Source organism: Urocitellus parryii, chromosome 1, assembly GCF_045843805.1.
Source record: "Urocitellus parryii isolate mUroPar1 chromosome 1, mUroPar1.hap1, whole genome shotgun sequence".
Taxonomy (NCBI): domain Eukaryota; kingdom Metazoa; phylum Chordata; class Mammalia; order Rodentia; family Sciuridae; genus Urocitellus; species Urocitellus parryii.
The window spans coordinates 226,077,697-226,090,352 of record NC_135531.1 but is presented as its reverse complement, the minus strand read 5'-3'; the positions used below and the strand labels follow the sequence as shown (position 1 = coordinate 226,090,352).

At 41.9% G+C, this 12,656-nt stretch overlaps 1 protein-coding gene across 1 annotated transcript; it reads right to left on the bottom strand.

Moving 5' to 3' along the window:
- Window positions 1-1,835: 1,835 nt before the first annotated feature.
- Window positions 1,836-12,040, bottom strand: Cdca7 (cell division cycle associated 7). Its single transcript, XM_026389578.2, has 10 exons — window positions 11,967-12,040; window positions 8,461-8,583; window positions 7,807-8,043; window positions 5,673-5,927; window positions 5,110-5,187; window positions 4,170-4,373; window positions 3,653-3,790; window positions 2,967-3,116; window positions 2,405-2,541; window positions 1,836-1,884 (listed from the first exon to the last, which is right to left on the bottom strand). The coding sequence occupies exons 1-10, from the start codon at window positions 11,985-11,987 to the stop codon at window positions 1,854-1,856; spliced, it is 1,374 nt and encodes a 457-aa protein (XP_026245363.1). The 5' UTR covers window positions 11,988-12,040; the 3' UTR covers window positions 1,836-1,853.
- Window positions 12,041-12,656: the final 616 nt, after the last annotated feature.

Here is a 12,656-nt window from a genome sequence, read left to right as displayed (position 1 = left end):
AAGCTAGGCTATAGCAAGATCTGACCCAGGCTGTGGTTTGCCAATCCCTGATCTAAAGAACTGGGTTATTCAAGCTTTTAGATCAGTACTTTTGTGTCTTCTGGTATTCAAGTCCTGGAACAGGCCTCAGGGAACAGCAAGCATTTAATATTCAAATGATTGATAAAAGCAGCCAAGTATTGCAAAATCACCATTAGTTCCTGGGGCAGTATATAATAAAGGAAAAAAATAATACTGTGTAATTTCCTGAGAGCATATTGTGTTTAATCAGGTGACATGGTTGCCTTAGTCCACTTTCTGATCACAGGTACTGGTCACATCACCAAGAAAGACACTGCTCAAGAGAGGGTGGCCCTTAACCTTCAGAAACAAGCCAAGAGGGAAACTTCTAAAGTTTAAATGACATTTGTGTAAATATGAGGAAGACATTATTTTTTTTAAAAAAAAAAAGACATTTTATGACAAAATGTTTTACTATTAAAATAAAAACCTTTGTATAAAAGTATTACAGATCAAAAGCTATATTTACACTTATTGATTCAAAGTCCAATTAAGCATCAAACTCTGAAAGGGTACAGCAACAGGCTATACATGCAATACACTGGACACACAAACACTTAAAATTCCACTTCTACAATATAATGATTTATGTGAAAGGAAAGAAAAAGACAAAATCTTTTTTAACAACCCAAATTTTCCAAACAACAGGCTGGAATATGGGCTTCGCCAGGAAGAAGGTTCTGGGTTCTAATCCCCAGCACCACACAGACAGACTCCAAGTAAGTACCAATTTGCATAACCTCTAAACATTTAAAGCTTCCCAATTACATATCTAATAAGGCTGAATTACAATTTAAGATTCCAAGAAATCTGCCCAGAAACTACAATGGCAGACATACCAAGTTAAAAAACCATTGAAAGTTATTCATCTCTGAAAAGGCACTTCTCATTGTTATAAAAAAATGCTTACAACCTGAAAAAAATCCCTGTACACAGCAACACCCAGGGATAATATAAGAAACTGCAAAGAACAATAGTCTAGTTATTATCAAGTTTCTAAAAACTTTTACAGCAAGAATTTATATCAGACTACTCTGAGGTTCCCCATCCTAAATTCCCAGAATTTCTCTTAAGACAATTGTTTTAAGTAGTGCAGTGTCATGTTGCCCACAGACCTTTGGAAGATTGTAAACAGGATGCACCACTTCACTTTAGGGTGGAAGAAATCAGAGGCAACAAAGTCTCAACTGTGACAAGTTATATAGTAACCACAATACATGCTGGTATTCTCATGAGAGGCATTCACAGGAATATACTTCATTTCCCAACAATTACTAGTTTTTCCACATTGTTCTAAGATTTTCATGCCTTGATTCTGTTAAAAAGGTCAATTAGTGTGAACATTAAAGTCATAACCATTGTTTTTGTATAAACAAGTCAGAGGGCTGCTCTCTGGAACTCGACAGAACAGTTAGTATTTTTATACCATGTTTTTAAGTGCTCAGGGTTTATGGGTAGATTTCAGGGCTATTTCAACACCAATTAAATCAAATATGCTGTTAAAACTCTGATTTAAAAATAATTCTGAAACTAAGTGACTAGAGAGGACTCCTGGAAAAAGAGAGAGGGGCTATGTGATGGGGTCCAGGGGAAGCAGAGGAGAAACTACACGAGGGTGAAGTATAACCAGCCACATGTCTCCCGTGATGTTCCAGAAACATGTGCCAGTCTAATGAGATGAACTTGACTCGAGTTTCCCATAAGGCAGACTGATGGTCAAGACTCTTAATCAATGACAAAACCGAGAACTTTAAGGGCGGTGCGAGAAGCAGAAGGCCAGCATCTGGTGGGTATCACGCTTGCATTTCAAATTCCTGTTTCAGGCTGTGAAAGAGAAAGAGGGACATATTAGGATATAGTCCGTGACCTAAGAATTGTCTTTTGAAAGCCAAATTCAACTGTTGAAAACATGTTTTGAGATATATAACACATATATGGTCAAGTACATACATCAAGTGTTCAACCTGAACTTTACACACCGGCCACCCAGTCACTACAACCCAGATTAAGATATACCGTTTCCAGGCTAGGGATATATAGCTCAGTTGGTAGAGTGCTTGCCTCGAATGCACAAGGTTCAATCCCCAGCACCATCCAAAAGAAAAAAAAAAAAAAAACCAATATACCCTTTCTAACACTACCTATACACCCATTATAGTCTTTGGTTTTGGTGCTGCTAGGGATCAAACCCAGGGTCTTGCACATGAGGTAACCATTTCTATCCCTGAGCTATATTCCCCGACCCTCCTTGGTTCATATTTTTTTTTGTATTAAGATCTTTTTTGTATTATGGGTCTTTGTATTAAGATTCAGGTGTGGAAGAAAGACAAATAACTGCCATTACCTTTTCAAGTAATCATGAACATTCCCAAAGCCATGATACTTGGCTAAATACACAAGGACCCCAGTTGCACACCGTCCATCTCGTTGGCGGCAGAAGCTGCAGTTGCAGATTCCTCGACAAGGTGGGCAATGCCAGTTCTGAAAGAGCATTGTGTAAAAACACCATGAAATTAAGCCTTACTTTCCCCATACTTATCTACTCCATTTTATTTCATCTTTTTATTTAATGTGGGTATCATCAATCCATTTTTTAGATTAAAAGAAGTCATAAAATAGCTAATATGCATGAGTCATGCCCATTGTTTCCTTAAAAAATGCAGGAAAGACAGTTACACAACTTCCAGGAATAAATAGGGTCAACTTTCTCTGAATAGCTGGGTCTGAGCACTCTGGATGGGGCTCGTACCTGTGCAGCACTAACACTGAATTAATCTGACTCCCCCAAAAGAGCATCTCAAAACTCTAGGGCCTTAATCCCTTCCTACTACCCTTCTTCTGGCTTTATCAGCTTATGGCTGGACCTTCAAGCCCCCATGACCAACCCCTTTCTCCAAGGCACCTACTGGATTTAGCAAAGCATCCTTGACCTCTTCACCATAACGGTTTCGAAGGCAGGGACCACAGAACTGGCCTCGAATGCCCCAGCATTCTGGGTTTCTGCAGTTTGTTTTGGTATCAATGGTTTTCTGTCGGCACTGATGACAAGTAGATCCCTACCAATAAAGAGTAAATAAGAAGACATGAAAACACAGCTTTATGTAGAGAAATATCCTTGGGGCTAGGGTTGTGGCTCAGTGGTAGAGCGCTTGCCTAGCATGAGTGAGGCACTGGATTCGATCCTCACATTTTGTCTTTGAATCTCATTTCATATCTCTATACGTAGGTATATGCCAGGGCACAAAAAGTATCTCAAGCAGGATGATTGGCAGGTGCAATAGTTCTTATAACTAACATAGTTAAAAAAAAAAATCCAGCTCCAATATATTTTTATCTTTAATACACCCACCACTGTATCACCCACATGTATATGTATCCATGTACACAACAGATACACAATAAATGTGTCAAATAAATACATTTCTAAATTAAAAGATTTGCCACTACTTCATATTTACCAGGAAGATAATTCAAGTGACAGAGGGCATCCCTCATGCCCAGACCTTTAGAACATGAGCACCACCCTAGGGATAGAAGCTGTCCCTCCTCTCATGGATGTTTACATTTCCAAACATAATTTAGAGGCTCTCACCAGTGAGCGGTTATATATCTTCTCTCGAGAGTTGCTGCAGATGTTCTCCAACTCATCCTCTGTGATTTCTTCCACTGGGCGAATTATATGCGGAAGGGTCATGGATCCTGGGCGCCGACTTCTGGGCGTATCATCATCCTGAGAAACAAGAAGCATGAAACAGAGTTCCTTACTGGCTCTCTCCAGTTTTGAATCTTCAGATACTTGATTTGTCATTATTCTGTACTGAAAATTCAACCTGGAAAATGCCTCTTGCTCATGGAGAGCGGGCCAGTTGTAAGTTTAGTGTACGGATAACTGGACAACATTATGGAAATGATTCCTACAATTAGAAAAGCAGAACTACCTCTCATCTGCTAACACAATCAAATAAGTTTATGTGACATTAACAATTATGGATGGGTCATGAAAAGCATTTAAATTGTATCATAATTGGTGTTGAGGCTGTGTGTGTTCACGAAACAGGGCCGACAGAAGAAGAAAAACAGAAGAGTGAGTACCAATGTGGAGAACTCACGTTCATGTATCCGTCCACAGTCTTCCTCTTTCTCACCAGCATAAACTTATCATCTTCCTCTTCTTCCTCCTCCTCTTCTGTGGGAAGAGCACTAAGGGACCCCAGGATCCGGGACCTTGACCTAGTCAGAGGACGAGCCCTCCGGTCAGGGTTCCTCCTGGAAGCCACACCTGGGAATGTACGCCTTCGGGGTGTCTTTGACTGCTGAAAAATACATGCAGGAGGCACCCATTCATTCCATAACAAAAAGAGGCAACCCTTTGAAAAAATGTCACATTACACAGAGAATGAGCCCCCAAATCCATATTATGGTCTTTGGAATTTTAAGCCCATTTTCTCTCAAATCAGTCTACGTATTACTCTACTTAATGCAAAAAAAAAAAAACTTACCTCCTGTTCCAACAAAAATTTCTCTCTGATTCCGCCTGAGCTCTGAACCCACACTCTACATTGCATAGAGTGTTTGGTTTCCTTCTCCCCTTCCTTGTTGGCTGCCCTTCCTCCTCCTCATGGGAGTCAGTATAAAGCAGACTTTTCTTTTGTTATCACAGTTGTCTGAGCTTCATTTTCAGGAAACCATCATACATGATATTGGGCCATGAGCTGATAAACTTTTTCCTTTTTTCCCCTCACTCTTGGATTTTAAATACATCAATCACCCATCTACCATGAAGGAGAAATGTGCTAAAGCTGAAACAAGCCTTTAATCCTCACCATGCTGAAGGGCTTTGCCTAACTGGGAAGGAGGGAAATAGCCACTCTAAAAGGGTATGAGCTCCACAGGCAGTAGGAGCTGTAATCCAGAGCTACCAAAAAAGAGTCTTCTAGTTACCCTTTGACCATCTAGAAGACCAAATAGGAAACTGCATTGTAAAATCTCACACAAATCTGTCCTAGGCTTGCCCAAAACAATACTGTACAAACAAGGACTTACATTTACTGATCTTGGGCCTGGGAGGGAACGTCTTCCAGGGAAGGAACCAGGGAAGCTTTCTAATTCTGACATGAGTTTTGCAAGCTAAAAAGGGAAGAAATTAAATAGAAATTCTTGGTTAAAATAAGTGCTAAAGGGGCCGGGGATAGCTCAGTTGGGAGAGTGCTTGTTTTGCATGCACAAGGCCCTGGGTTCAATCCCCAGCAAAACACACACACACACACACACACACACACACACAAAAAAAAAAAAACCCTGAAAATGAGCAACTTATTTGTGAAAACTACACTAGCAGCTTTAAGTTAACAAATTCAAAAAGAGTTTCTGATGTCACCTCTGTGCTTAATAGATTTTAAAAGCAGTTTGAGGGGAAAAAAATTGGGGGGGAAGGGAGTACATGAGATTGTACCCAGGGCCATGCACCTGCCAAGACTGCTCAATCACTGGGCTATATCCCCCATCATGAAGACTTCACAGCTACACAGAAAATAAAGAAACGAGTCTAAGTAACAAATTGCTTAGAGAAAAATTGGAAAGTTAGTTCTGACATGTTCAAAATTATTACATACCATTGCTTTGTTCTGCTTTATATTTAAAGCCCTTTTCTCAAGAAAGTTCATGCCACTTTCATCTTCTGAATCAGAATTGGAATCAATAGTGAAATTCTCTGAGGGCTTGGGGGGTGCCACTTTTTTGTTGGCTGCACTCCTGGTGTTTCGTGCTGGGAACTTCATCGCCACCCTGAGAGGTCCAGAAAGTTTGTACTGGCTGCGGGTCCTATACTGGCTGCGGGTCTTACAGCCTTCCCGGTTTGCCTGCGATCTCTAGTTAATGAGAGCAATTGAATCATTAATCACTTGATGGGCAGACAAAGTTGCATCAGTGTGAGTATAAAATCACTTCTGAACAAAAGACACTTTAACAAACAAAATATAAATGAACTGACAGTGCTGGGTAACAAAATCAAGAATTGCTCAAGTAAATGGAACAATCTGATTATAGTTTGGCTACATGTAGCTTATCTGGGACACACTGTTCTCAATCTGTGCTTTATAGGCTCCTGGATGGTTCAGAGTCAGTTTTTAAAATGTGAAGAATCCTGCTCTTTTTCATTTCTTTAAAAAAAAAAATCTTTCTGCATTTAAATAGGATTCTTGGAGGAACAACTGTATTCTCTCATAAATGTGGTTTCAATCCTTATGGCAATACATTAAACTATATTAAGATGTCTCAATTCTCTGTCCACTTTTTTTGGGGGGAGGGTGATAGGAATGGAACACAGGTGTGCTCTACCACTGAGATACATTCTCAGCCCTTTTTTGTTTGTTACTAGAGCTTGAACACTTTACCACTGAGCTACATCCCAGCTTTTTGTTGTTCTTATTTAGTTTTAAGACATAGATAAGCTGCTTAAGACCTTGCTAAGTTGCTAAGGCTGGATTCGAACTTGCCATCCTCCTTTCTTCAGCCTCCCAAATCACTGGGATTATAGGCATGCAGCTTCTTCTTTTATTTAATTGAGACAGGGTCTTACATCACCTCACCTGGCTCAAACATTTAATGAGCTACGGGTGTGGCTCAGTGGTAGAGAGCACACTCAGCATGCATGACGCTCTGTGTTCAAACCCCAGCACCAACAAAAAAATGTTTCTCAAAGCCCAACAAACAGTTCTTAGTACTATTCATGGATAGAGAGAACACTAAACAAAGATCTTTCATGAATCCTTAGCACTTTTAATCAACGGACATTATATTAATCACAAGAGGTAGTGTCTATAAAAAACTGAAACATTGAGCACAAATTATTCAGGGCATTGCCAACAGGTCACATCCAGATTTACAGAATGGTCCCTGTGATAAAATGTTCCTAAGTGCCAAGGTAACTCAACATCACTTATTAGAGCAAATACATACTAGGATGAATAGACAGTGATAAAACAGTCACGGGGCAAGCGCTGTCACTCAGTGCTACTCAAGTGGTGACCCACAGGCAGTGGACCCATCTCAGACCACAGTGAGCTGAAGAGCATGCATCTGATTCTAATAACACACCTTCCTTTGGAAAAAGTCTCTGGGACAAGAAAATGTTTGCAGAATTACATGGTGTGCTCAGGGTATGGGGTCAAGTAGAGAAGCAGCAGCATCAGTCTGAGCAAGGTGACAGAGCTTAAAGAGGACAGAACAAGCACAGGAAAAGACTATCCAGTTGCAAATTCAGAAGCAGAAAGGATTCTACTTGTCCTTGTATGCACTTGAGCTCTTGTATAGGAGTCCTCACACATTCTCGGGATTCAGGTAATAATCTAACTCTGGAAACTAGCTATTATCAAAGGCCTGATCTCTGCCAGGTATAGGGCTGGGCACCTGCATGTAAATGTCAATGTAGCTGATCTTTAGGATGTGTGTATTTCCTCTGACTAGGTTGGATCTCTGTGACAATGAGAATTGGGAGGTTGGCCAACTTTAGTTTACAAGTTTCTAAGATTGTCAGGCCCTACAAAATGTTTTTAGACTTCAAAGTAGGACTACATTAGAAAAACTGCTTTAAGACATGAAGAAAATACTCAAAATTTTAAAAAGGTCAACAAAATCTTCTGGCATGACTAAAGGGAAAAATCGTAAGAAAAAAAAATTTTCAAAAAAGCGAGTGTGTCATGCCTCTAAAATCTTACTTCTTGACATTGGTGAAACTCTCAAACTCACCATTCCGTCTTGTATCTCACTCTCTGAGAAACCGCAAAATGATTCATCATCAGAGTCGGCATGAAAAATACTGGCCAGTTTGTTAGTGACATCTGGCCTTGGTTTCTGTAAAAATCCACAATGGTCTAACACATCTTGCACCTCACTTTCTGAAAAGCCGCAGAAAGATTCATTATCAGAGTCCTCATAAAAAACATTTGCCAGTTCTTCACTGATATCTGACCTGAATTTAGGTTTCTGTAAAATAAATAAATAAATGTGGTTGTACATTTTTTTTCTTTTTCAAGAACCAATTTTCCATAAACCGTGCAGAGAGCAAATCACATTTACAAGTGCACTACAAGAGAATAGCTTTTGTTACAAAGAAAAATGGTTCTGAGGTTTACAAATGATTTCTAAGTTGTTATGGCAAATCATCAGGCATGTTAGGTTAGGCGACATTTCAAAAGGATAGAATAAGTAGCTAATCTATCTCCAACAATTACTACCTAGAACCACAGCAAAAAGTGAAATGAAATTACAGTGCATACTGTATTTTCATAACGGCTGTATAGAAATGTAGGCAAAAAGCAAGCAGTTTTAATCACGCACAAAGCATTTGGGGCATTTTGAGCACTGCAGACTCAATTCTGTTTATTCTCAGGCAGCACTTACCGTGTTTGCAAAATTATCAGAAGCAAAGCTGTCACAACTGTCATCAGAGGATGACGAGGTTTCCATGGAAATCAACTTCATATATCTGAATTTCTTTAAGTTCTTTACTCTGAGATCCTTTTGCTGCAAATGGAAATGGCAATACTATTAAGTGGATGTTTACTATAGTATCCAACTAAAGACATCACTTTTGAGTTTAGTAGGTTTAAACAGCAAAGTAGGTATGTCCATTTCTCATACTATACAGAGAAAAAGGAAGATTTGCAATTGCTATAAATATCTTCAAAACCAGGTCAAATTCTACCTTATCCCTTTGGAGACAATTTTAGTGATATTTATCAATTTATTCAAACATCTTCCCAGCTACCTCTTCCCAACCTTAAATGCCCAAGTTCTTAGCATTATAATGAGCCCCACAGGAGCTTAATGCTAAATTTTTAAAATCCAACCTCACTTTTAAAAATTAAATAGCACTACTAAAAGAAAATTTCAAAAGTACAAAATGCCTGAGCGATTTTTCTCCCTCAGCCAAAATCAAGCTAATGAGGTCTTTTTTGATGTAAGCTTTAGGCTCTGTACTGTGATGCTAATTTTCCAAACTATGAAAATCAGTCAGGACCTCTACTTCAAGATGGCAGGCTTCCCAACAGGCCGCATTCCCATCAGGAGTATGATTTCAGCACAAGTCCTTACAAATCAAATGGTATAAGAAGTCTTAGGGGCTGGGGCTATAGCTCAGTGGTAAAGTGCTTGCCTCACATGTGTGAAGCACTGGGTTTGAGCCTCACGACCACACATAAAATAAATAAAGATACTGTGTGTTCATCTACAACTCAATAAATATTTTTTTTTAAATCAAGTTATAGTTCAACTAGCACTCCAAAGCTAGGCGGAGTACCTGATTCTCTTTTAGCACTCTATTACCATAGATTGTCAGTTGGTAGAATGCTCATCTCACAAGCACAAGACGATGGGTTCAATCCCCAGCACCACACACATGCACAAAAGACTCAAGTACTTTAGGGCTGGGGGTATAGCACAGTGGGAGAGCACTTGCCCAGCAAACAGGAGGCCCTGAGTTAGATAGTCTGGGAGGGCAGGGGACTTGAGGGTTTTTTTTTGTTTTTATTTTTTAAAGTCCTTTGATAACATGCAAATTATTGGTAAATATGAAAACGCTTCATTCATTCAATGAACAGTCTTGCATTGCTTATGAGAAAACACAACTGGGATCTATCTTTTGTAAAAAGAGTAGTCATTTCTACCATTTCTTTAGTCTTTTTTTTTTTTTTAAAGAGAGAGTGAGAGAGGAGAGAGAGAGAGAGAGAATTTTTAATATTTATTTTTTAGTTCTCGGCGGACACAACATCTTTGTTGGTATGTGGTGCTGAGGATCGAACCCGGGCCGCACGCATGCCAGGCGAGCGCGCTACCGCTTGAGCCACATCCCCAGCCCCCCCATTTCTTTAGTCTTTATCGAGACTTAAGCATTGCTTTAGTTTCTATGCTTCTATTTTCTTTCTGTAAGACCATGGAATAACAGTTGAGTCCTTACACCCAAATCTTTGAAAGTCAACTTTGGTGTCTCACAAAACAATGCTAAGATGTGAGGTGTCAGGTAAATCAAAAGAACATTCTTTTTTTTTTTTTTTGAGAGAGAGAGAGAGAGAATTTTTAATATTTATTTTTTAGTTTTTGGTTGACATAACATCTTTGTATGTGGTGCTGAGGATCGAACCCGGGCCACACGCATGCCAGGCCAGCACGCTACTGCTTGAGCCACATCCCCAGCCCCGAACATTCTTTTTTTTAAAAAAATATTTTTATATGCAGTGCTGAGAATCGAACCCAGGACCTCACATATGCTAGGCAAGTGTTCCAACACTGAGCCACACCCCCAGTCATGGAGAGAACATTCTTGATCACCTTCACTCCACATTCCACATTTCAGTCTCGCAAATTACTGGCAAGAATTTCCATAGTAATTTCCCTATGCCCCTAAGAGAATGCCATTCAATCCTCTTAAGAAGTTTCTGTCTTTTGACCTTTTAGCAAGGTAGGAAAACATGGTAACAGGCAGAGCTACAAAATATAAAAGGTTACATGTAAATGTATACAATTCATGTTAGGAGCGGAAAGGTATCTCAGCGGAAGCAATTCATGGCCCCAGGTAGGTGGAAAAGACTGCCCAAGATCACAGGGCTGGAAAAACTCAAGTCTGCAATCTCTTAAAACAGCAGTGCTCTATGCATTACTTCAGGGATTCTCACCAATCTACCTGCAAGCCATGAGAGGCCCAAGGCAGCCTCAAGGGAGGCATTTTACTGGAGCTGTCAGGGAAAGACAAGCGAAGATTTAACAAGTCAGCGCGTGCCAAGAGTTATTTACCTGGCAAATGTACTTTTGGAGGAAAAGACAGAGACAGCAAATGGTCATGACAGACATGAACTTTTCTGGCAAGCAGAACAACTAATACCATTTATACTGGGTTTTGTATTTCATACCAGGCACTAAGTCTGCTCTAAGTCTTTGCAACAAAGGTGCTATCATTACTTTCACTAAACAAATGAGGAAACTAAAACTCAGAGGGCATTACTCAAATCACAGGGTGGCCCAAACACCAACCCAGTTAAATCAGATTCAAAGCTCAGCTAACATGTGGCTTTCTTCATTCTGGAAGCCCGAGCCCAGTGCCACCCGGCCTACGGCCAGGCTGAAACCACGCCCCCCTCCCACCCATCCCAGCCTCCCCCACGTGGGTCCTTAACCCCTGCTATTTATTTTAAGCAGTCATTCTCTTCCTTTCCACCCAACCCCCACTCTACTATCCGCTTCCTGGGCAGGCCTACATTCTGGCTTCCGTTAGAGCAAACAGTAACGTTCCATTGAGTGCAACTCGCTACTGCGAATTGTGGTTGGGAGGTGAGAGAAGAAAGTGAGGAATGAGTAAATGGTCGCACATGGTTTGGATTATCCAGGAGGCCTTAAACTGCAATTAACCACTACCTGGGACAAACGAAACAAAACTTCTCCCGTATACAACCCAACTTCTAAAAAGATGCGTTCGCAAGACGCTCAGCAGTTAGAAGCAGCCACCGAGGATGCGCATCCCACGGCCACCCACTGGCCCAAGAGCTGCATACAGGAGAGAGCTGGGCTGGCGGCTGCCGTGCGTGTGCCCCGAGTCTGGCCAGTCCCCGGCCTCTGGCCAAGAGCACGTGCATCTCGGGCACACGTGCCGAGGCTCCCCAGCGTGGCCAACCATCCTACAAACAGCTCTCTTCTCCGCAACTATCCGCACGCCGGTGCGCATGCCGGCGGGTTTGCCACTGGCCCTAAATTCCCCCAGCGGCACAAAAATCCAAGACTTGCCCCAAAGGGCGACGCCCAGGGCGACCACCAGTTGATAAGCACACTCCGCGGCGGACTCGGGGGTGTAGCCTCCAGCCCGCTCGCGTCCAGCCCCCAGCGCACCCGCCCCTCAGGTTCGCCCGCCCAGCCCTCACCAGCACGCGGCGACCCTTCATGCTGGCGGCGGGCACCCAGGCTGTGCTCCGAGCCGGGTGAGCCGAGCAGCCACGCGCCGCGGTCCTACAGAGGAGCTGCTGAGGGAGCCGAGCTGCTGGCAGGAGGGGCGCTCAAACCTGGGCTCGGAGGGGCGGGGCTCGGGCCGGCTTTCCCGCGTTGTGGTGCAGGTCCTGCAAGGTTAGCTAACAACCCGACCGGGCGCGAGATCTACTCAAGCCCAGATAAAAAACCTTAGCCCCCCACATATTCTGAGCTCAAAGGATAGCCTTGGTGACTCCTAAAATTACCTTTGAAAAAGTGACTCTTTGGGAGCTGTGAGGACGATGCTCTCTACACAGCTACACGGTCCTGAGCGAGTGGCGCGAAAGTAGTTCGTATTGCCCCGGGGTTAGAAGACTGATTTGCATGAATTCCGTGGCTGGGGAGGAAAGCGGAGACTGGGATATTTGGAGAGCGGCGCTGGAGATCGGTTTACGCGTTGGGCACTGGCCACTTCCCTTGCACCTTGCGGTTTACATAATTAAAATATATTTATATCAAAGAATCCAACAGGAACCACCCTTTATAAGCCGAAGTACCACCTTGAGGTGTAGCCCCTCTTTATCTGGTAACCACACCATTGTCTGAAGCACTTAAATGATTTAAACCCCGACCTTTCCAGAAAGCGC

Bases quoted from the DNA above. Each gene is read 5' to 3' on its own strand.
- Cdca7 (XM_026389578.2), bottom strand. From the start codon at position 11,987: ATGAAGGGTCGCCGCGTGCTG. The intron at 3,791-4,169 runs GTGAGTTCTCCA...CTTGTTTCTCAG, and splicing joins CTGTGGACGGATACATGAAC to GATGATGATACGCCCAGAAG. The intron at 1,885-2,404 runs GTAATGGCAGTT...TCTCTTTCACAG, and splicing joins GTTCATGATTACTTGAAAAG to CCTGAAACAGGAATTTGAAA.